The following is a 24,726-nucleotide window of genomic DNA, read 5'->3' as shown; positions in this document are numbered from 1 at the left end:
CAAGCGGCAGCTGTGTGTATTCGGGGCGGGGGAGGGTAGGAGCCATGGAACCTATTTAAGCTCAGCTGTTCCCCCACATAAATAAAAATTTTCAAAGGAGAGAATGGTCCACTGAGCTTCACCATGATTCAGGTTAAGACGGCCGCGCCACAAATCCCAGGAGATCAGCTTTATAATGAAAACATCAGCACTTCCGTAGCAGTGAGCTTTGGGCTTAGATGGGATCTGCCTGCAGCTCCCAACTTCCTGCAATTATTTCCAGAAGACCTTACTGACCCTAAACCTCCAGGAAGCAGTCACATCACCACAAACGGGAGGGGGCCGCTGAGAGCCCCAACAAACACTGGGGCTCAGCCCACGCCAAGGCGTCCCCATGGGCCCGGGGATCTGCACTGGCTCCAAAACCAGTCTTCCAGTGCTTTCCGTTGTCATAACGACACCATGACCTTTCCAGGGTTTAAAAAACCGAGAATCACCTGGAGGCCGTGGAGGACGGCGAGCATGACCACGGCCTTGTCCTTGGGCCCAGTTTCAGTACAGTCGATTCTCCACTGCCCACGTCATCAGCTTAGGACTTCGGGAAGGCTGGCAGGCACCTGTCACGACCCCGCTGGAGCCCACACTGGTGTGTTCTGGTTCACCACGTGTCCGAGCCCTTCTATCCCCTCCCACAGCCTTGACCGCAGACCCAGTGAGGCTAACGGGCAAGCCAGGCAGAAGGGGCCGCTCCCTGGGACCCTGTGCCTCTTTGGGACTGGAGTCTCGCCCTGCCTCCAGCTCTCCCCGGCAGGTGCCCTGGCCTGAGTGGGGGGCTTGGCTCTGCTGCAGCTCAGTGAATGGGGGCGGTGGTGGGGGAGGTATGGAGCACAGGCGGAGCCAGAGGGATTTAAGCACAGTGAGGAGCCCCTCCCCGGGCCCTCCCTGAGCTCAGGCAGCTGCAGCCTTCCAGACCCAAAGTGATTCTGTGGCATCTCATACATGGATCTTGACCCCTCCTGGCCTCCTCCCCAAGTCTCTCCAGTGCACTCCGGGCAGGGCAGAGCAGAAAAGGGGTCACCGCACACTTGAGCCCCACTCTGGGCCTGCAGAGCTCTGACTCATGTCACAGGTGAACAGAGCCTGATTCACTGCTCCTCCCACCCCCGCTCTCCCCAGGACGGGCTGGGGGAACAATCGGCATAACTTGAAACCACCGGGGCTTCCCGGGACACTGGAACTGTCTGCCCCGCTCGGCGCCCCAGCCCAGGCCCAGACACAAAGGGAGACCCAGTTTCCCAGCTGGGCTGTAATTTCAGAAGCGGCCTTTTTGAGGGCTTTATTAACCAGGGGAGCTTTGGGCTTGGGGTCAGGGAGCTGGGTTGTGGCCGGAATGGCTGGATGGCAGCAAGAAACACCCTTGGAGGAATTAGCTGAACAATGCAGGAAAACACAAGAAATGCAGACTGTGACGTTAACCGGCAGCAGCAGGCCTGGAGGGCAGAGGAGCCCAGCAAGGGGCTTGCAATCAGCCCGATCTGGGTTTGAATCCTGACTCAGCTACTCCCTGTGCAGGATTTGGGGCAAAGGACTGAGCTCTCGGAGTCGAATCAGGACAGGGATCCTGCCTCCCGGGGTGAAGGCAGAGGAAATGAAGGCACTAGGGACAACACAGCGACAGTGACTATCACTATGATCCATGCACACTGGCCTCAGGCACACCCCTGCTTGCTGTGCAGGGCCTGATGGAGCACCTGGGGGCACGTCTGTGGTTTCCAAGGCCACTCCTGTCCACCAGTTCATTAGATCCACACGAGGATCCTGTCGTCTACGTTTAACATTTTACTTTAGTTCCTTGAACACATAAGTCTTGCTCTTATTGGAGATGATTGTCCTAATTTCTGTTCTGCTCTCCTTTTTAATTTCTCCACCCCTAGGAACCTTTAGCATAACAATTCTGGGACCATTTTCTATTAATATCAATTTTCAGATTATAGCGATATGATGTCTGTTTCCTAATTTAATTAGGTGATTCCTGTTAGTTCCTACATGCTCGTTATTTTTCATTTAGCATATCTTAATGCACCAAAGGCAAGCGAGGCTCCAGCTGGAGACCCCCAGGGCAGCCGCTGCTGAGGGGAGGGAAATGTTCCCTCCACCTGCAAGAAGATGGAGGGGTCGGGAAAGTTGGGGCCACATGTGAGAAGCAGAGGCTGGGGAGCTGCAGGATCAAGCTGCCGCTTGGATAAAATCCCACTGCAGAGACAGACCACAATGGCCACTCCAAGGTCAGGGCCTCTCAGGGAGGACAGTACTGAGGGTCCTTCATAAAGTCCCTTCCCCCAAAGCAGATTCTAGAAACCGACCCAATGTCAGCACCACCCAGGCCCACCGAACCCACCGGGGCTGCCCATGGTGTCCTGGCGCTACCTCCCTTTCCGACACTCATTGGCTGATTGTCATGGGGGGGGCATGTCTGCCCCTCCATCAGCACTGCCCTTTGCACAACTCCGGGGCACCCTTCACCCTGAAGTCAAAGCCAATACCGCACCATAATGAGCATAACACGCAGAGTGAGTTCCCTCACATTGAGGTTTCCCACTGTGCCACTCGTGGTCCCCTCTTACCTCTCACCCTCCACACTGAGCCACTGACCTCCTCCCTCTGCCCCCACAGTGAGACTGGGCTGAGCCAGCTGGGCCACAAAGAACTGCCACAAAAACTGCTCTGGAGTTTACAAGGAAAAGGGGGGACAGCAAACCAAGTAGCTGTCACGGGTACCCCGGGCCACAGCCATGACCTGGAGGGCCCACCGTGTCCTGCGACTCGGAGAAGACACCCCAAGAGGAGTGAACACTGCGTGTGGGGTTCACCAGGGGAAAGTGTTCTTCATGGTGGCCCGGAGGGCGAGGCAAGAGAAGACAAGGCGGCCTCCATGAGCCTTCAGTGGCGCCTGGGAAGAGTTTGAACACACCGCAGGTGCATTGTTTAGAAACGCTGGGTTCTGAGAGTCCCAGCCCTGCCGATTTGGCAATGATATATTGCCAGCTACTTAACAGGATGGATCACTGCAATTACATGTCACTTCTGATATTCACAGTCACAACAAGGAGGTGTCAGCCTTGCAAGGTTTGTGGGAAATATATATGATGTTCCGCAATGCCTTTAGAAAATGGTTTCCGGAAACAGACTCGAGAGGATTCCAATAAAACCCACCTGGCTGGGGAAAGCCGAAGGCTCCACGGAAAGTGGAGCGGCTGCAGCCGTGGGCCCGGGAAGTGCTGTGGGCTCAGACAGCCCAGCTCCGGAAGGCTGGCCTGCCCCCGCGTGCAGAGGCGGGAAGGAGGTGGCCACCACACATCTGCTCGTTATCTCCCTCGCACGGTGAACTGTTGAGGGACTGAGCATATACTCCTGTGGCCGTGGTCCAGCAAGGGATTTGGGTCTGGAGGTGTGGTTTCAGAGATCCAAGGGACACACCTGGACAAAGGCTGCTGCTATTGGAATAAGATGAACTTGACACTGCAGTGCAGGCCTTGGTGCTGCGCTGGCACAGATAGGGCTGGTATTGTGGGGCACCTTGGGACTGAGAGTGAGGGCCACTTTCTCCGACCAACATGGCCCTGCCTCCAGGGGACCAACGCAGGAGCCCTGAGTGGGCCAGACCCATGGGCATAGGATTTGGCTCTATTTCTGGTGAGATTTCAGGCAAGCTGCTCGGCAGAGTGTGCCCTGGAAAAAGACCCCAGAGTCTCACCCAAGCTCACCTCACTGCCTCCGCTGGAGGTCAGCACCTGGTCTCTGGTGTACCTGAGAAGGTAAACAAGCAACCTCCTCCAGGAAGTCTTCCTGACTTCTCCAGCCAGGACTCTGGCATCAGGTGCAGGAGAGCGGAGGAGTGCCTGACCTGTCAGTAGAGATGAAGGTGGAGGAGGGATGGGGCAGAGTCGGGGCTTCCTGTCTCTTGCCTGGTCCCAAGGTCTGTGGGGCCTGAGGCCTCAATAGAGGGATTTTAGGGCAACACAGAATTCATGGTCTGCTGCCCACTGCCCCTGGCTGTCCCCTGCCTCAGTGAGTGGCACCCCGAACTCCATCTGCCAGAAATCCTGAGTCATCCCCAACCTAGATGGCTCACCCACCCACCCACGTGGTCCTCAAGCCCCTCTGAAGCCCCAGAATCTACCCTTCCCTGTTGCTGCCCGCCTAGACCCTGCCACCTCTTCTGAAACACTCGGTAACCCCCAGCTGGCCTCCCCTCTCCTGCCACAGCTCCTTGACAGACTCCAGAGTGGGCTTCTAAAGCCACCCCCCACCCAAGTCCCCAGTGCCCCCCAAGGCCTGCAGCAGAGGCTTGCTTCTCTGTGGAGCTCCACGGCTCACAGGGACGCCAGCTCCAGGGTAATCCTAGACCTGCCGGTCGCGCTCCCATCCCTAATCCACTGGGAGTTCTTCCCCTGCCGCCTTCTCGCACCCCTGGCCCTTGCTCCTTCTCAATCCAGCCCGTGCTGGCCCGCGGCAGGCAGCACACAACTGTCGGGACAGTGGAAGATGCGGTGGGCACAGCCAGGTGCCCCAGGACAAACCCTAGGCTCCTAAGGCCTCTCACCTCCGCAGTCCCGCCTGTCAGGTGGTGCAATGGTCCGTAGCTCGTGGGGTTCTGGTAGTATTATGTGAGGCTAAGCACACGTAAGTGCCTGTGGCAGTGCCCAGCACCAGGGAGAGCCTGCGAGCCTTAGCCAACGCCTGGAGCGGAGCTTGTGCCCGCCCGAGTGAGCGTGCAGCACCTCGTCTGTACGTAGGAGCCCCCGTAGTGAGGAGCCATATACACTGGAGACGGGAGTGCTTGGCGCAGGTCGGGGATCCCAGTGACTGCCTGGTGGGCGCTCATTACTATTATCCTTGGGTACCCTTATGCCCTGGAGGGAATGCCCTGGGGTGGACTACAGACCAGGAAGCCATGAGGGGCTGTCCCTGCCTTTCCTTTGTCTATACTAGGGCCCCCCAGCAGGCCCTGCTGTCACTGAGGCTGCCGTCAACTCTCTGCACCTCAGAACCACCCACTACTCCATGAAACATGGGGTGACCTCACTTTTTAAAAAAATATTGATTATTTTTGCATAGAAGAACTGGGGTGTAGGCCAGAGGTGTAGGGGGGGGGTGTGTGGTGAGAGGATTCACCAGGAAGGAGCTGTGGCAGGAGAGAGGATTTTCATTTATTTATGAAAATAAATCTTGAAAAAAAAGTTCATAAAGAAAGGCAGTTCATCAGACTCCAGTTTGCCCAGACACACCCATGGAGTCTGCCTCTGTCTCCCTCACTGCCAGCACAAGGAGTTTGTTATTCTGCTTCTGGTCTGGTTTCTGTCTCCCACCTGGGAAGGTCTGTGATTTTTTGTCCTGGATGCTTGACCAGTGAGTTTGCTGAGGCCTCAGGACCTGCCATTTTGGACACTAAAAATAGTTGTATACATGGATTTTGTGAAACACCAGAAAATCTGCTCTTAGAGTGCAGGTAGTTTAACCAGTAGCCATTCACATTTCAAAAGATTTGATTTAAAATGTGGCTTGATTTCCAAAAGTTGGCAACCCTGTAAGATTCCAGTTAATGCATGAGCCAGGGGAGATTTGCTGACTGTTTCCTAGGAAGTTCAGGTGTCACTAACACCTGGTGGCTGCATGGGAGAAATCTGAACAACACCTGATGCCCTGGAGAGACAGCAAGCCCAAAAGCTCCCATCTCTCGCTGCTCACTGTCCCTCCACCTCTGTCAGTGCCACTAACAGCAGACTCCAGACACTTGGATCCCATCAAAGTTTCCGTCTCTGGGAAAGCCATCACAGCCCTCGTGGAATTTCCTTTGGAGATGGGCACTGCGCCCCCCACTTAGCAGCCTTGCCTGATCCAGATGGCAGGGCACCTCCAGATTCTGCACCTCCCACCTGCAAAAACCACAGAGGGAAGGCTTGTCCGGGGCCCTTGGGACCACCCACCCATGCAACTGGATACATACACTTTGTAAGCACTGGTTTCCAACAGATAAATGTAATCAAGGTTTATATGCTCAGAGAAGCCAACAGGATGGGATTGTTTCACTTGAAAGATCAGAAGAAAATTGTAACTAATGTTGTGGAAAATTACTTTGATATTGCTTTCTTGGTACCGAATCACAATTAGGCTGCTGTGAGAAGTACAGGGAAAGAATAAATGAATAGTAACAAATCAACACAAACAGCCTGTGTCAGGAACACTTTGCTTAGGGAAAGTAACGTAAGCATTACTTAAAGTTTTATGACTGTGTTTGATGTGATTTACCTAGACTGTCAAGGGTGCCCATCACCTGGTGCGTGGCAAGGGTGGGCCAGCTCTATTTATAGCCCAAGAACACACCTCAAGACCCAACTACGCTCCTGACCTGGATATGCCCACCCTGTGCCTGGGTGCAGGGGAGGCTCGCTCTGCTTCTTGCCACCCTACACGCCCTGCCCGCTCACCACTCTAACCCAGTTAGCCCGTGGGCCCCCGATCACTGGTAACCCAGTTAGCCCGTGGGCCCCCGATCACTGGGAAATTGTACTTGTGTGCACTGGGCAGCTGCGGGGCAGTGTTGGCTGGTGGGAGGGGCAGGAATCCACTGCCCACGGAAGATGCAGGAGCAAGCTCTGCTGTGCCAGCCGCTGCAGGACACATGTCTCGGCCACCAGAACTAACCCACAGATGGACGCATGGCCGCTGGCCTGGGTGGACACCGGTGACACACTCCTGGCTTCTCTTCCCGGCAGGTCCCACAGGCAGTGGGCACGCGGACCCTCTGCTCATGTGGTCCTGGGGGCCTCCCTAAGGGAGGGCACATGTGCTCGAGGACATGAAAGAGCAGAGGAGACCAGGGCTTTGGCAGAAAGCTCCCTGTACCCCACCTTGCTGCCGCCCACAGCAGATGGTCACACATATGCAGGATACACGGGTGCCCTGTGCCCCAGCTCTGTTTGAGCGCCCTTCCCAGGAGCTTGCTCTAGCACAGATAGAAACAGCAGTGGGACCGGCTCTCCGTCCACCCTGATGCCGCTGCCCCAGGAGTCTGGTCCTGCTGATGCGGCATCATCAGCCGTCCCAGGAAAGGCAGCAAAGTCCCCACAGGGGAGCCAGCTCTGTCACTCATCCTTGCTTCTTCTGAAGCTGGGAAGCAGCCAACCCACTTTTGACAGTCACCACCTGTGAGGTCTGGTCCAGACGTGAATCAGCAGCGTTGACTCACCGGCTGTCCCCTGGGGCCACTGCCTCTCACTACCAGGGCTTCGGGGAGCAGCGGACCGGCCCTGAGCCCCAGTTCTGGCTGCCTCGTGCTCTCTCTGCCTTCCCACAGAATGCTCAGGGTGGGTGCACAGCGACCCTGGAGTGTGAGCCGGCCAGGGCGAGGGGGAGCTGGGAGAGGAGGCTGCAGGTCTGAGTCCCCCTGTGCCCTCCCTGAAGGCCAGGGTCTCATCCTCCTGTCCTGTGGGCAGCAGCAAGGGTGGTGCAGGGACCTCTCTGCCTAAAGCGCAGGGCTCCATGCTCTTTCCTCCCACCCTGTCCTGGGGCAGGTGTGACCTTCAACCGGGCTGCGTGTCAGTGGCAGGGACCTCACCCAGCTCCCCTCTCCAGACCCCCCCGCCTTTCTTACTCCCTCTCACCTGTCCCGGAAGACCTCTGCCAGGCAGGTGGCTCCTGCCAGTGCGTCATGAGGGACAGGTGGCATGGGAGGCAGCAGTGGGGGGGTCATCAGGAGCAGTCTTAGCCTCACAAAGCTGGGAGGCACCCCAACTCCCCTTGCAAGGACCAGAGGGGTCCCCAGAGCTGGGGAGAGAAACAGTGCCACTTGGGGAGAGTTACTCTCTGATGTCCTAGACCATGTAGATGAGGAGGCCCTAAGAGGTGGCAGAATCCTCCTTAAATGTGGGTTTCACCAAAGGCAACAACCTGCTGAGCAGTGAGCAGCCTGGCCATCAATCCCAAGAGGCCAGAGGTCAGAGGTTAGAGGCCAGGCCCCTGAGGCTGGTGATCTGATATCAAACACAGTGTTCCCACATGAGGCTGATAACACCAGGAGGAGGCCAGGACCCCTCCCCTGCCTGCTGGGTGCTCAGTACAGACGTGACCCCAATTCCAGCCCAAGGCCTGTGGTCAGGCCCAGCACACCAGAGCAGCCATGGGCCCTGCGCCCTGAGTGGGAAACTGGGGGCAAGCAGGCAGCCGGCAGCATGAAGGCTCACCTGGCACCTGCTGGGGGGCGAGCTCCGTGGGGTCCTGCAGGCTGATGAAGAGCAGAAGGCCTGCCACTCCGAACAGCAGGATGGACGAGAACATGCAGGCCAGCCGCATCATGCCAGTTCGAAGGGTCATCCAGGGCTCGCTCCGGGGTCACCGCGTGGGTGTGGGAGACGCTTCCTTCCCTCATCGTCCACACCAGGTGTCCATCAGGCCAGGGTCTACAGGGCAGACGGGAGAAAGAAGGTCTGTCACTGAGGCCAGCTGGGAAGCCTGAGGCCCCGTCACTGAACAAGTGTGCTGCCTGCAGCCCTTCTCCCCGTGCAAGGCCACGGTGGAGCCCTGAGACCACAGCTGGTGACAGCAGCCATCCCCCTACACGCTGCCCAGGTTCTAGGAGCCCCAAAACGATGCATGTGGACTCCCCAAGGGAAGTCCAGGTACAGGCAGGAATACAGGCCCTCATTCCTTGCAACTGGCCCAGCAGGCATAGAAGCCTCCATCTCCCTCCACTTGGTCCCTCTCTATGAGATTTGGGGAACAAGGGTCTCCATGGAGTAGGTGACTTTGAGAAGGTCACTCCCAGGCCCAGAGGGTATCAGGGACAGACTGCTTCCCCATCCCCCAGCCCTGGACCAGCCAGAGCTGCCCCTCCTGACAGACGGATGGGTGGGCTGGAGGGGTCAGGCCCTGCTGGACAGTGGCACGGGCAGAAACTGAAGTGCTGGGCCAAGATGGCTGTCTCTGCTCTTGAGGCTCTAAGGCCTGGAGCGCAGGCAGGGTGGCCATACCAGTGTCCAACAGATCCCAGGCCCAGGGGCCCAGAAGCTAGCGCCAAGGTCCCTTCCTCGTGCTTCTGCAGACGGACACTTGCTGCTCTGGTCACTGCAGACCACGTGACCTGTCCCTCACTGAAGGGACAGAAATTCTAAACACCCCAAACACCAGTGAGTAACCCCAGTTGAAACAGATGGTAGATCAAGATGGGGGCAGCCCAGGCCATTTGCGCAAAGGAAAGATGGGAGTTCCATGGAGAGGCAGGGCGCGGGGGAGTGGGGTGGGTGCAGACCCACACGGGGATCGGCGGCGCCATCCCGGGGCCCTCCCTTTGGAGGCACGTCACTTGGCCCCCTTACCTTCACCAGCCCTGCTGGCCTGGCCCAGAGACACCACCCTCATTCCTCCTGAGGAGCCTGAAGGGGCGCGTTCACTACTGCAGCCCAGCGCAGCACCCCAGGAGGCTGAGGCAGGTGGGTGGCTCCCGGCAGCCTCCGAGACCACAGCCGGGTGGCCAGACCGTTTTCCCAGCTGGGATGTCCTCGGGCACAGCGACCGAGAGCCCCTCCTTGACCTGGCACCCAGGCCCGGGGGAGGCAGGCACAGCTGTGGCCCTCTGCTTATATGGCACAGAGCCTAAAGCGGTGAGAAGCCTCTCGCCTCCCCGTCCAGACAAAAATTCCCAAGAACCAGACTGTTCTCCGCAAAGCTCTGGGGCTGAGGAGTGTTAAATTGCAGGTTTGGATTTCTCCCCTCTGCAGTCTCTGTAATTATTTTTTCACTCAGTTAACTTTAATTAACCTGCCCCAGGCCTCCACGCATGGGGAATGTGCCTGCACGGCTCCTGGGCGCTGAGCAGGTGGTTTCCAGGACCTCCCAGCTTTCGCGTTGGGGAGGCTGCACTGAGTTGGGCTCAGTTTTGTCTCTGGAGCTGCCTCTGGGGGTACCTCACCGCAACGACCCCTCTCCCAGAGAAGGGCTGCTGGCTTCCTGCCGTCGCAGACACCCTGCCCTGAGCTGGCAGTGGGTAAGAGTGGGGACATGTCCCCAAAGACTCGGCCCCTGGAGCTCTTCATGGCTCGAGGCCTGGCCCTCTGGAACAGGAATGGGAGACAAGTTCGTTGACCACAAGGACGCAGGGGCAGCAGCGCAGGCCCCAGTGAAGGACGAGGCCAGGCTGCCCACAGCAAGCCTGATGCCTGCGGCCTCCCAAGCCCGTCTGTCCACTGTGACAGGCGATCACGCAGGGCCCAGTGCACCCGGCAGGGGAGTGTGAGTGACTGACAGATGGTGGGGTGTGGGGGAAGGAGAGAAGGCGCAGCCAGAGCTACTAGACTCTTGCCCTGGCTCTGGGCCCCCTCCAAACCCCCCTCTGCCAATCAGTTCATTTAATCCCTTGGGATACCCAGGAGTCACAGAAAGAGAGTGAAGGACATTCATTATACCCAACAAGGCAGTGGGGATAGGACTCTACTGGGAAGCAGGGAGGCAGTGCAAAGCCTATCTTGCACACGTGTTTGTGCACGCATGCTCACACGCATGTGCCCTCTGTACACTGGTGGGGCACCACTGCCAGTCCCCGCAGGGCCCTAGCTTTCGGAGACAGCCAAGAATCCCTGCTGGTGCTGGGCATCCTGTGGACACGTCTTGCTGCCACTCTGGCCTCCTGGGTCCGGCTCCAGGCCAGAAGGCCAGTCTGATCTAGGGTGGCCTCTGGCCTGGCCTCGGGACATCTCCAGGGAGGGAGAGAGGGAAGAAAGGGTAAGTTTAGAGCTGCCGGGTTTAATGCCTTCAACACGGCTAGTAAAGGGCCACCCGATCTCGGCCCAAAGACTCTGTCTGATGAAAAGGGGGACTCAAATGCAAGTGGGGTCATCATGGTGTTGTTTGTGCAGTAGCTGGCGCTGCAAAAATGACTACGGAGGAGCTGGGCAGAGCCCGCTTCTCCCCAGTCTGTCACACTGTCCCAGTTCAGCCAGCACAGACGTGCCTTGTTCTGCAGCCACGACCCGTTCTCACGCGTTTCTAACCTGCTGCAACTAGACCCACCGCATGGAGCCAGGCACCGGCACCCCAGTGCTGCGGGCCAGGTGAGAAACATCCTCACCCCGAATCTAGTGGGGACAGCACACAGCCCCAGGACTTGTACCTTCATTTCAGAGACCCTCCCCTTTGCTGCCCCCACCCCGGGAGAAGACCAGCACCCTCCCCAGGAGCAGCGGCCGGGACCGACCACACCTGCTTTCCCCGTGCAGACCCCAGCGCAGCCCCGGCCTTCCCTCTGGACGCCCCCAGGGCGTGCTCTCACGGGAGACCAGCTGCCCAGCTGCCCTGCCCTGTGTGAGGGGGAATCAGAAGGTCAGCACAGCTCCCTTCCTGGGGGACTGGTCTGCAGTCCGACTGGGTGTTCAAAGTCCCAGGGGGCACTGACGAGGGTCCGGCATCACACAATCTGCAGGAAGCTTCTCCATTAAAAGTGGCAGTACATGAGAGGCCTCCAATAGGCAACCCCCTCCCCCTGGGGTGTGCACAGCTGATCCCCTATTGTTCCCCTGAGGATCCTTGTCTTTAAAGTCACACATTATTTTCAAGGCAATGGGGAGATGCTGGTCTAAGCTGCGTGTTTCCCTCTCCTGGGGGTGGATGTTACCATCTGTCACCGGTTGGGGCCCCACACACACCTCCACAGGCCTCCAGGCCACTTGGGACAACACACCTCTCCACACACTGCATCCCACTCAGCTCCAACGACAAGCAGAAAGCCCTCTCCTACTCCCTTCCAAGGCCAACAGACAATAAGAAAATTCAAGTAATGATGGGGGAGGGGTAAGGCAAGAAAAATAAACAGCCCAGTGAGTTTCCAGAAGGTCCTGCCCTCCTCCCAATTCCTAGTTGTCCCGGAGGTTTCTCTCCCCAAGGCCTGAATAGCGTCACCAATTTTTACTGTAAGGGGAAAAAAAAATCCAATTAATTTTGTAAACACCTCCTGGGACACAGGGCAGGGCCAAGGATTCCTCCCATTTCCTTATTTATCTGATGTAAAATTTTGTCTCTTTGGAAAATTCATTTCAGGGCACAAGCAGGGACTTGGGAATTCAGCCAAAACACACGCACCTCCAGTGGCGAAGGGCCGGCAGGCAGACGGACGGACGCCTCCAAGGACACGCTTGGCTGCAGCTGCTCCAACACCTGGACACGCCACCCAATCAGCCAGGGGCTCCCTCTGGCCTTGGGGACCTGCGCCCACGCCCCACGGGAGGCAGTAGGAGGTGTCAGGCCGATGCCCATGGGTGCACCCACGTGGTGTGCAGACCCCAGGTCCCGAAAGTTCTCTGTCCAGTCAGTCTCCTCGCACGGGCAGGAGTGAACAATGACGTCCCTCCCGGCTGAGGGCTCTAGGAGAAGCTGTTCATCGGAGAGAGGCTGCTATGGCAACTTGAGGAGAATGGAGCCAGCCACAGCCGTCACCTTGAATCCGGCACCGAGCGAGCGAGCGTTCTGCCGTGGTGGCAGAGGGGGCCGTGCCTCTGCTCTGCCCCCTCCAGGTCGGCGCGCTGGGGCTGACCTCCTGGCTCCCCTCCTCAGCCTCCTGGCCCCAGTAACTCATTTGCTCCTCGCCGAAACAGAGCACACAGCCTGGTCCCCCGAGAACACAACCTCCATCTGTTTTGTCAGACAGTTCTTCCGTGTGTGCGGCTCCTGCTTACTTCTGAGATGGGGCTCTTCTTGATTCCAGCTCATTAGAATCCTGCAGCTAATTAAAACTGCTCTAACAGCAGCGGCAAACTCCAGGACGAGTCCCTCCAGTTTTTATGCGTAGGCATAAAGTTGCAAGCTCTGCTAGGATGACGAATGGTTGCAAGGACTCAGACAGAGGCAAAGCTGCAGGCTCAGAATCGCTCTAGCCCTGCCCGACTTGGGGCGCTGGCCTGGGTCCTGAAATGCCCAGTGCCCAGCCTGGGCACACCCAGCCTGGGGCTGCACTTCAATCCCTAAGGGGCTGGGGAGGAGACCGGCCATGCATTCCCCTGTTACAAGGCAGGGATTCCCTCCAATCCCCACCCTCGCCCACACTCTCTGCAGGGGGTGGACTGAAGGGAGTCCTGAAACAGAGACCCACGCATAAATCAGGCCCAAGCAGCCTGCAAGCCCATGCCAACGACCCGCTCGCTAGGAGCACCTCAGCCTTGCTTCCCACTGTTGCTCACACAAAGAGACTGGAGGAAAGCCTGAAAGCACACATCTGCAGCCAGGGGCCCTAAAGCTTGAGCAAGGCACGCAGACCGCAAGTTCTCAATTGCTATTAGCATCAGAACCACATCAGGGGTGACATCTCTGCCCGGGACTTCTTAATTTTCAGGACATCTCATGGGACAGGGAGGGGGTAGTGATTCTGCATTCTGCAGGCAGAGAAACTGAGTCCCTCCCCAGCCCCACCCTGGCCGAGCCTGGAACGAGGACGCAGAACCCTCCATCTTGTGAATGCGGGTGTCTTGCTTACAGCCCTTCCCCCACTGCGTGGCATGCATTCCCATACCCATCTCAGACTCTTGGAGCTGCGAGAGCAGCGCGGAGCCTCTCATCTTTGTATTCCCAGCACTTAGCACAGTTCCTGGCACAGGGAGGGTGATCAATAACTTATGCTGCCTGTTGAATGAGCACGAGTTAATAGATGGAGGTGTTTGGGTTATCGGGAGGGAGGCGTTCCATGAACCTGGAATTTTAAAAAGGTCACTTCTGTTTCAGGGAGCTGTGGGTTTGTTTTAATCAGGTTTGGGTTAGAACTAGTCTGAAGAGGACTGCCTATGAGAGAAGAGGTGAGGAAGTGATATCCACCAGGGAGTCCAGAGTCACAGCTCCCAGATATCCAGCACACACTCACACCCAGGGTGCTCCGGTGGACGGGACAGATTGCAAAATTGTGGTGAAATGTGGATTCTATGTCTAAACGCCCATGTATATTAACACATGGCATATCTACACAAACGTATACAAATTGTTCAGATTTCACACAATTGATTAACACCGAATCTTTAGAATACAGTATGGGGCCTCCCTGGTGGTGCAAGGGGTTAAGCACTGCACTATGAAGGAATCCACGGCCTCTGCAGCATGAGTTTGATTGCTGGCTGGCCAGGGAGCAACCCACATGGTGCAGCAGACCTTTCCTGACTCACCCACTGCTCCCCTCAGCAGTGTACTTTGGTCAATCTGCCTGTTCTGTTCCCCACTCTGTCTCTGGTGAATCCTGTCACCCCCCACTTCTCTGGCCTGTACCCCAGCTCTTGTATGCATAAATAAAATCTTTAAAAAGAATACAGTATGATGCTTAGGAAGCTCCCCAACAAAATTGGTTTAAATGTGTTGATCAAGAACCAATGAAGGCAGCACATGCCACAGACCTGGCTGAACCTTGAGGCACTCAGCTAAGTGAAATAAACCAGTCACTAAGGATATATGTTGCAGATTCCACTCATATGAGGTATCCAGAGTAGTCAAGTTAAGTGTCCGAAAGTGGAAGAGTTGCTTCCAGGGATACCAGGAAGGGGGGTACGGGGAATTATTACTTAATGGGTGTAGAATATCAGCCTGGGAAGATGAAAAAGATTCTGGGACCGGATAATGTTAAAATGGTAAATTTTATACTATGTATATTTTATCACACTAAAAAGATCTCTGCAAGAAGATTTTTAATTGACTTTAGGTCGGTACTGAGCAGAAGTCACTCTCTGTTAGTTTCTCTCATGCCCCAGGTGATAGGCTGTGTGGGTCTAGGAGTCAGGAAGACCAGGAAGACCTGAGAAGTCAAGTTCAAGTCCATCTGATATACATGACAGAACACGGGGGAGCTGGGTTGTAAGCCCCAGCAGCTTTAACAAAGCCAGGCTCAGAGCAGGGAGCCCAAGTTCCAGAACTGGCTTCCCCTCCAATTAGCTGTTGACCTCAGGATTTGAGTTTTCTCATCTCAGAAGCAGGGCCCATTCAAAATAGAAACTATAGGGCTTCCCTGGTGGTGCAGGGGTTAAAGACAGCACTATCAAGCTATCGCCAGCCACTCCAACAGGAGTTCTATTCCCAGCCAGGGAGCTGACCCACATGGTGCAGCAGACCCCTCCTGTTTCACCCGTTGCTCCCCTGAGCAGTGTATTTCAGTAGATCTGCCTGCTCTGCTCCCCACTCTGTCTCTGGTGAATCCTCTCCCCTCCCCTCCCCCACACCTCTGGCCTACACCCCAGTTCTTGCATGCATAAATAAATCTTTAAAACAAGACCAATATAAACAAAATACCCACTGTAGATGAGCCCCAAGTTTCTTGCAGCTCTAGTGTCAAACAAATGTCTTGGAGAACAGAAAGAAACCTCGAGAATTTCATTAGCATGAAGCCACTTTCAGGTGGCCCCCTGGCTTGGCGTTCTTGGCCCACACCTGTTGTCCCTGGCCATGAGTTTGGGTAACTGTGGGTCCCCATGTGCCAAAGCTGCCAGTCCTTTCCCCTGTTTGAGGAAGCAAAGGTCCTTGATGCAAGTGTCAAACTGTCAGTTGTGGCCTCCGGTTCTTTCTGACCCACAAAGTCATGCCCCGCTGAGGCCTGCCTGGCCGAGACAAATCCCCCCTAAGGCTTTGCTCCCTAACTGGAGACCAGAGCTCTGTGTTTGAATGGCTACACTGAGGCCAGCTGGGACAGATCTCATTTCATGATAGAAATCTACATCGGGCTAATGATGGGGACCCCAAGGTATGTATAATCACCTTTGTCAGGCAAAAATCTTTCATTTTAAAGGGCAACATGAGGGGTCCTTGTGGAGATAGAAATGTCTCCTGTCTTAGCTGTATCAGTGTCAGCCCCCTCACTGAGCTATTGTACTGTAGTTTTAGAAGCTATTACTCAGGGGAAGTTACTGGAGTATACATGGGATTTCTCTATTATTTCTACAACTGTCTGTGAATCTATAATGATCTCAAAAAATAATTAAAAAAATCTAGAACTTAAAAAATAAAAGTTACTGGCCCTTCAATTCATGCATAATGGAAACAAATTCTAATGTTGTGCACGTAAATAATAGATAACCATTTTCATGGATCAGTGCCATCCTCTGTTGTATAAGAAACATTTTTAAAGTTAAGGGACTATGCCTTTAATAGGAAAATCTGATGTGTTAGCAACTACTGGTTGATCTTTGTGCATTTTTCAATTGCAAATTGCACTTTAAAAATGCAAACAATTATTAATATTGATTTGGACTAAAACAATATTGAATTTCAATATATTTCCAGCTCTTTTATGAATTATCCTATGGATACGTGGTGATTATGATGAAAGAGTATTTGCATGCTCAATTTCTTTTCAGTGAGGAACCTTGAAGGGGACTGATGTGATCCATGGATAATGAACTTCACAGGGACAAGACAGTCTCTAGAGTCCTCAGCCAGGCTCCTGAACTTAGCAGCTAGCACTGACTTTAAGGAACACTTTCCTCTCTGGGCTTTATCCAAACTGATAAATAGCACAGGTGATGAACAACTCATTGCTAAAGGCCTGGCGTGGGACTTAGTGTCACAGGTTTTAGGATAAGGAAAGGAGAAGGAACAGACATTTATCATGTTTGTGAGTCATCCTGGCACTACGCTTGATCCTGTATATGCATTCCGTTTAGCTCTTGCACAATGACCTCTTGAAGTGAAAATCACTCTCCCTATTTATCACAGGATTGGTTCTCTGTAAGGAGATGCTGACTTGGAGCTTGGGGTGCAAGATGTTGATTAAGGATCAGAACCTCTGAAAGGAAAAGAAGGAAGCTGATGGGGCTTCCCTGGTGGTGCAAGGGGTTAAGACACAACCAATGAATAGCTCTCCACAGCCACTGCAGCACGAGTTCCATCCCCGGCCAGGGATCTACCCACATGGCGCAGCAAACGTCTCCTGTCTCGCCCGCTGCTCCCCTCAGCAGTGTATTTCAGTCATTCCTCCTGTTCTGTTCACCACTCTGTCTCTGGTGAATCCTCTCACCCCTCAAACTTCTCTCTGGCCTGTACCCCAGTTCTTGTATGCATAAATTAATAAATCTTTTTTTAAAAAGGAAGAAGCTGGAGTGTGCGTAAGTTGAACAGCAGTGCAGGTCCAACCAAACCCGGCAGGGGATGCTGGAGGGGATGCAGGCTGTCATAGCATCCTCGGCAGGCAGAAATGGCTGCTCCTTCATGCCTCCCCTTACCTGATAGCTGCATGTGGGTTGCTCAGGGTAGGGCATGACCTTGGATCAGGTTGCAGTGGAGGATGACCTTGAAGGAGCTGACAGCTGGGGGTTGGTTACTGAACTGTGGGTGGTCAGCAAGTGCTTCCTGGAAGGGGACCTGGGCACCACATCTCCAAGTCCATCATTCTGCATTGCAGATGATGAAATTAAGACTCAATGTGGCCAAGGTTACACAGTAAGTTAGCCATTTCAGATTGGCCTGACTCAAATCTTTAGTCTCTTCCCACCCCATCTACTGCTTCTCTCAAACAAAAGCATAGATCAGGCTGTGCTGACCTTCAGTTACTGAGACACAAAGGTTTGAAAGCCTCCAGAGGAACAGCAGAAAGTTTGACTGCATAAGCAGATACCCTCACTTCACCTCTACTAATATCCTGGCCACATGCACGCATGCGTGTGCACACACACGCACACACATTACTTCTTGGCAATTATCTCATTGCTAATGGAAGGCGGAGATGTGGATTATTTGGGTTAAAAGTTCCCCTGGCAGTACAGCCTGGAGAGCATCTCCCCCCAGCAGAGCTGCCAGATCTTGCCAAGAGCAGCAGACAATGTATGATGCTGTGGGCCTCCTTTTACTTTTAGAAAGCACTGAGCTATTCACATTTTCCAGCTGCTCTGACATCCTCAGCCACAGCAGGGAAAATTACAGGGAGGAAAAAATTGCATATTTACTTCTCAAAATTGAAAGTTGGGGTATAATATGGACAGAAAGGAGTGTATGAGTAAACCCGGAATGCCCTGGCCCCTGGCAGGGTGCAGTTGCTTCTGAGCTGTAAGCAACGATCCATAGACTCCAGAGAAGGAGAGAATGGCAAGGAGGTCTGGCTTCCTTCCAGGGAATCCCTCTCCCTGTGGCTGGCACAAGGAGGCCCCAGAGAACTTTCCTTTGTGTTCCATGTTACCAGCAGTGCCTGGGCAGTGCCTGGCACAGAGTAGGTACTCAGGCAATGTGTGGTGAGCAAAGAGAGAGCCAGGAGGGGGAAGGGCACTGGTATAGGAGAGTCAGATGGGTCTTTTGGACTGAGGTCATGGGGAGTCCAGAATGTGTGCTCTGTTTTTTGGGAACAGAAGGGCGAACTCCAGGGCAGACCACAACATTCTTGACCCCAACTAGTCCTGTGCAATTTTCTCTAGAGTTCTTCTCAGAACCGGCTGGTTTCTTTCAGTCTGAGGACTCAAAGACTATGAACGTGGCAGAACAAGCAAGTCCGATGGCCCTGTCCTGGTAGCTCTGTGGACAACCAGGCATCCTGGGCTACCAGGAGGGGCCAGGGTTTTCAGTGACCTGGAAGTTCTAGTGAGTGTCTATGCATGAGGCAAGGGCCTCCCTTCGCCATGAGTCTGCCTTGTGTCTTTCCAGCTGACTTTCTGTGCTTCAAGTCTTCTCCACTTCCCTGCTTCCCCCACTTTCACCACATGGTGCTGGAAAGCCAGACACTGAGGCCCATCCTAAGCCATTCCCTTCTTCCCCCCCCCCCCATATTCACTACAGATTTGGGCTCCTGCTTAACACAGCCTTTCCGTCCCTCAGTGCTGTTGTTTCAGCACCAGGTGCCTGGACAGTTCCCCAGCTCAGCTCCAGGCCCTGCAGTAGTTTTTTTTTTTTTTTTAAAGATTTATTTTTATTTACTTACGCATACAAGAACTGGGGTGTAGGCCAGATGTGTGGGGGATGGGGTGAAAGGATTCACCAGAGACAAAGTGGGGAGCAGAACAGGCGGAGCTACTGAAATACACTGCTGAGGGGAGCAGCAGGAGAGACAGGAGAGGTCTGCCCTGTGTGGGTTAGTGCCCCGTGGGGGGGTGAGGGGAGGTGGGAGGGTGGGTATGGAATTCATGTTGCAGTGGCTGGTGATAGCTTGATAGCGCTGAGACTTTAACTCCTGCACCACTAGGGAGGGCCCTCGCCCCCCACAGTATTTTTGCTCTCACTTCCCTGGTGGAAACGTTGAGGGTCCCCAGTTGTCTAATGCTCTAAATGTTGCGGCATGTCCCACAAGGTTCCCCCAACTCCAGTCTCACCATTCTCTGAGAGCTCTCAGACCAGGTGAGAGACCCTCCTATATATTCCCGAAAGCCCTGGGTTTTCCCCTACATAGGTAAGTGAGAAGCTAGTGCACAGAGTGTCTGCTACACAGCATGAAAACATATCACTGGGAGACTTCGGACATGATCGTTTTTGCATCTCTAAGCTGCAGTTTTCCCCAATCAGTAAGTAGGTCCCCTGTAGAGTGATACCACAGGGACAATGGGATGCTCCTGGAGTGGGGGCAGAGGCTCATGGGATGCTCCTGGGGTAGGGGGAAGAGGCTCAAGGCCTGTCCTCTCCCTGCAGGGTGCATGTGCCTCCATGGCTGGTCTTACCTCTTCTCCAAATGACCTTGCTGCCTCCTTGCTTATCTTGAACAACACGGGGGATTTCATTTTCCTCTCCCTGAGGCTGTACCTCTTTTCCACTGTCCCAAGTCCCAGATGCTCTCAACCCTCAGTCTCAAGGCCGCAGGCAGCAGAGGTGCTAGGCCTATATGGCCCCTGTATTTGGCCTTCGATGCCACGCTTGCCAGACTGGAGGGGCAGTATGAGGGCTTGGGGAGCACTCAAATAACTGGGAGCATCTACACAGGCCTGTGCCCTGGGCCCCCACTGTGAAGGACCACTTAAGCCTTGACTTCTTATACGGTTGCTGAAATGAGGCAGATGCAGGTTGAAAGGCCCGTTTTTAAATGGCGGTGTTATTGACACATAACATTATGCTGCTTCTGGTGTGCAATACACTGATTCAATATTTGTACATATAGCAAAATGATGGAAATACATTTTTATGATGAGACCCAGAGTGCCCAGTCTTGGATTTCAGCGAGCACTTGTTTAAAGCAGCCAATTTCCTATAACAACAATATGGCACTTTTATAATGAAAATTATTTTTAAAATGACACATCCAATGACTCTTGGTAGCAGGTCCAGACCTTTGGAGTTTCCAATTTAGAAACCCAGAATTCTAACTTGAAATTTCCTGATACTCAAAATTGGCAAGAAATGCACATTTTAAAAACCAATCCGAGCCAATGGAAGTGCATGTCCAGACTGGATTCGGCCTGGGGTTCCCTGCTGCCACCCGTGCTGTGAAAAGCATAGCCCAGATTGGGGAAATCCTGACCTCTGGATAAATATGATGGCTAACAGCTCAAGGAATGTTATGCTAAATCAGCTGAGGGGAGGAGAAGCCCGTGAATCAGCTGGTATGGACAGAGCCTGCTGCAGCCTCGCTGGTCAGGCACGGGGTCCTCGGGCTCTCTAACAGACAGCACTTGGCAGAAACATGTGTTTCCAGCACAGGGCACCTGCCTCTGCCTGGAGGATGGTTCCTGAGGCAGAAGACGGGAGTAATAGCACAGGATCCCCACCCAGCAGTGCACATACACATGCACACACACGCCTGCTTGCTCACACATGCACACATGCACACACACAACACACAGAAACAGGTGCACGCACACATGCATGTGCACACACATACACATGTGGACTCACACACATGCACCCACATACATGCACACACACATGCACAAACACACACGCATACGCAACTGGACAGGTTGAATTGTATACTCTGCCCCAATTCATATGTTGACGTCCTAACCCCCAGAACCTCAGAATGTGACCTTATTTGGAGAAAGTCATTGCAGATGCAATTAGTAAGATGAGGTCGCACTGCAGTATGACTGTGTTCTTCGATAAAGGGGAAATCTGGACACAGACATGCACCCAGGGAGAACGCCAGGTGAGGACAGAGATCTGTAAGCCCAGGAATGCCAAAGATCACCCCAAACCTCTAGAAGGAGGAACAGACTCCCCTTCACCACCCTAGAAGGAACCAGCCCTGATCTCAGACTTCCAGCCTTTAGTTCTGAGCCAAGAAGCCCCCCAATCCGTGGTATCTCTTAGGGCAGTCCCATTATGGCCCCTGTAGCAGGGAGTCCCAGCTCTGACAACAGGGGGTGGGGGGGTCAGTTCTGGCTGGCCCAGTGGTTGTCATCAGCTGTGTGCAGACGGTGACAGGCCACACATTTAACATGGACCCAGGGACACACAGGATGTGTCTGGAGGTGAGGAACAGAAAACCCAGCTCAGTGGGAATCCCTCAGCTCTGGGGTGTCACTGGCACCCAGATGCTTCCCACCATCCACGCCTTTGTCCTTTGGGCAGGTTTTATCCTCAGGTGGCTCCTTTACGGTTGCGCGATGCCTTCAGCCACAGTGCAGCCTACATGCCTGTCCAGCAGGAGAGCGGGAGCCTCGTCCCCAGCTGTGGAACAAAACACCTGGGTCCTGAGCCAATGGCACCTTCCTGACGCAATGCCTGAGGCCGTGAAAACACCTTGAGCTGGTGGACATTGACCTGGGTTAGGACCCAGTGGGGTGGAACTGCCTTCCCAGGGGTTGGTGGTGTGACTCGTCCCTCCCAAACTCACAGGAGACAAGCAGGAGGGGTGGCATGGAGTTAGCCCCCAAGTCCACTGTGCATTCTCCTTTGCTCCACATAAAAGCCACTGGAACTATAAGCTTCAGACCCAGAGAGGCTTCCTAACTTACCCAGGGTCACACTGCTGGGAAGTGGTGCAGTCAGGTTTGAACTCAGGCTTGAGTCCAAAGAAAGTGCTCTCCACTGTCCATGTTGTGTCCAGCACTAACCTTGTGACAGAGGAAGCCACATCCAGGACGTAGGTCAGTATAGACCTGTGTCTGTGGGTGGGGAGGTGGTGCCAGCCACTCTGCCGCTCTCAGAAGCCCTCTTCAGCCCACACGGTCAGCCCCTGAACCACACCCTGCTGGGAGCACTGAGTCCAGGCCGACAATGGCCGGGGGCAGAGCTTCAGGGACAGGAGCTCAGAGGCCCTTGAGAGGGCCCTCAGGCCATATGTGACTGCGTGTACAACGAGCATGTGAGAGCAGTGTGTCGGGGACGCCACACATGAAGGAGCAGGGGGACCATGTATCTGGGTGCACGACAAACACCTGCAGGTGTGCGTGTGGGTGGTGCCTGTGCACCTGCGGGCCTCGCAGAACCACCCACCCTCCCACCACCGAGGGGTCCAGCAACCCCCAAGCCATTCTCAGCGCCTGCACCAGGAGCATGACGGAGCAGCCTTCGCCCCAGCTTCCCCACCCAGGCCTGGAGAGAGGGTGGGCTGGAGGGGGCACCTCGGGCAGCCCAGCAGGGCCATCTGCCATCTGTGCCTCCCGCTCCACATCCCCCTCTGTCCCCTCTCTGCCTCGGGGTGCATCACTCGGGCAACCCCTGGGAATTGGAAGCTAATTTTCCACGATCATTAGTGATGGAAAGACCTCAGGTTCTGCCTTTAATTAAAGTCAAACGTGGGGCTGAGGAGAAGCGCTACATGCAGACGTCCTCGTCCCACTTGTAAAAGCCATATGCAAATAATTAAGCGAGGCATGGAAGCCATAATTAAAAATTTCACAAACCCCCTCATTAGTGAGCAGTCTGCACAGAGAAACAGGACTGAGGCCCTCCCCCACACCGACGGGAGCTCCTGCAGATGGTTAATTGGGGCCGGGGGGGAGGGTGGGGGGCTGCACCTAAGTGACAGTGCACCTGCCAGTGAGCAGCCAGGGCTCCTGGACTCCCAGGCCACAGAGATGACCCCCACTTCTGTCTAGGAAGTTTCTGGCTGGGCATGAGGGGCCCCCCGAGGGAAGTGGGTGGAACCAACCATCCGTCCGTTAATCTATCCACTGTCGCAGGGAGAGCAGGCCCTGGTCCCAATCTCACAGCCTCCCCGGGCCCCAGCCTCCATTGTGCAGAGCTGAGGTGCACTGAGGCAAGTGGGGAGAATGCAACAGCTGGACATCCTTGGCCCCAGTGTGCCCAGAAAGGGGGTGCGACACTTGGACTGAGGCAGGCTCAGCAGACCCCGCCTCTTTTCCAGCAGCTGCATGTCCTGAGGCCTTTCAACCCCTTCTGTACACACAGCTGTCCCCAGGTCTGGTGGTCACAGTTTGGGGACTCAACTGGAGACATAGGTGGGGATGGGACACCTGTACCCGTCCCCATCACAGTCAGCAAGGGCCCCATTCAGCATCAGGCCAGCCCTGACGGGGCTGGGTGGCATGGAGGTGTCTGGCTCCCAGTTCCAGACATCTCTGGCGGCTCTCCCGGCCAGGGTTCCTGACCCGAGTCCTCCCTGGAGGACTGGTTCATCCCTGGAGACATCTGGTTCACCTCCTGTCCAGAATCGATCCCGCCAGGCAAGTCACCACAGACATCATTTCCACTTGCTCATTGACATTTCCAAATGAATATTCACTCATCCCGATCGCAGTCACTTGTTTTCTGTCTGGCCTGATCAATGGCGCACCGCTGAAGGAATGGTGCTCACCCGAGGCATGGATCGACGTCGAAGAGACGGCCTGGCCTGTGGGCGACAGAGATGAGTGTGGAGCCTGGACAGCTCGCAGCGCCGGGCAGTGTCCACACCCCAGGGGCCATGTCTGCTCAGCGTTAGGGACATTAACGGAATGTGAAGAACAACAAATGTAGACACTGACTCTCCATTTGAGGAGCGGGGGACCTCAGAGGTGCATTCTGAGCTGTGTCTTGCTCAGGGCAGTCCGGACCCAGAGAAATTCTCTGGCATCTTCAACCAGGCCCCCAAACTCAGTCCTTCCCAGGTTAGACCTGGAGGCTCAGGAAACATCATTTCTCTGTCTCTCTTCTTGCAAACAGGAGACACACGCCCTCTGCAAGGACTGTCAGAGCCCACACTACGTCCTGCCCCTAGGAGCTGGGCCGGGCCGGTGCCGGGCCTGCCTCACTCTAGGACTTGTTCTCATCGATCCCCACTGTGCTTTGACGGTCAGCTCTGAAAGTCAGCTCTGGGTTTCCTGCGTGTCACTGTCCTTTGTGCCCACCTAGCCTTCTTCTCCAGTCCCTCCACCCCACCCTGGGCACACACACCTCTGCCCCAGACCAGGCCAACACCCGATGGGACACAGACACGAAGCAGTATATTCAAATGTGAAAGAAGACTATCCCACTTAGACAAAACCATACACAAGTTTTACTTTTTTTTTTTTTAATTTTTTTAAAAATTATTTATTTATTTATATAAGCACTGGGTACAGTCAGAAGCGTGGGAGGGTGAGAGAATTCACCAGAGCCAGAGCGGGGAGCACAGCAGGCAGAAGGACCGAAGCACACTGCTGAGGGGAGCAGCGGGCGGCAGGAGAGGTCTGCGCGCCATGTGGGACCCTCCTCCGGTGGCCGGGGAGCAGCCGGGGATCGAACTGGCGCTGCAGAGACTGCAGGAAGCTTCGCAACCCAGCGCTCAACCGCTGCGCCACCAGGGAGGCCCCACAAGTTTTACTTTTTGATCCTGTTTGATGCTTAAAAACTCACCGTGGAAGGCCTCCCTGGTGGCGCAAGAGGTTAAGCACTGCGCTATGAAGCAGT

General features: G+C 54.8%; 1 protein-coding gene across 2 annotated transcripts in view; it reads right to left on the bottom strand.

The window, feature by feature from the left end:
- CHST8 (carbohydrate sulfotransferase 8) overlaps positions 1-24,726 on the bottom strand; it is a 107,528-nt gene that overhangs the window by 46,891 nt on the left and 35,911 nt on the right. Inside the window, exons 1-2 of one of the 2 annotated variants that reach the window (XM_054697602.1) lie at positions 12,109-12,142; positions 8,223-8,438 (exon numbers count right to left, since the gene is read on the bottom strand). In XM_054697602.1, the coding sequence (XP_054553577.1) occupies positions 8,223-8,352 (130 nt within the window). In that variant the 5' untranslated portion in view covers positions 8,353-8,438; positions 12,109-12,142. Of the gene's footprint in view, positions 1-8,222; positions 8,439-12,108; positions 12,143-24,726 lie in introns of those variants that run through there. The other variant, XM_037518144.2, reaches the window with a different exon arrangement.

Source organism: Talpa occidentalis, unplaced genomic scaffold (genome assembly GCF_014898055.3).
Source record: "Talpa occidentalis isolate TD23 unplaced genomic scaffold, MPIMG_talOcc4v2.1 talOcc4.17, whole genome shotgun sequence".
In the NCBI taxonomy this organism is placed as follows: Eukaryota; Metazoa; Chordata; class Mammalia; order Eulipotyphla; family Talpidae; genus Talpa; species Talpa occidentalis.
Note: the sequence above shows the minus strand (reverse complement) of the source record. Positions and strands in the feature narration are given on the sequence as shown.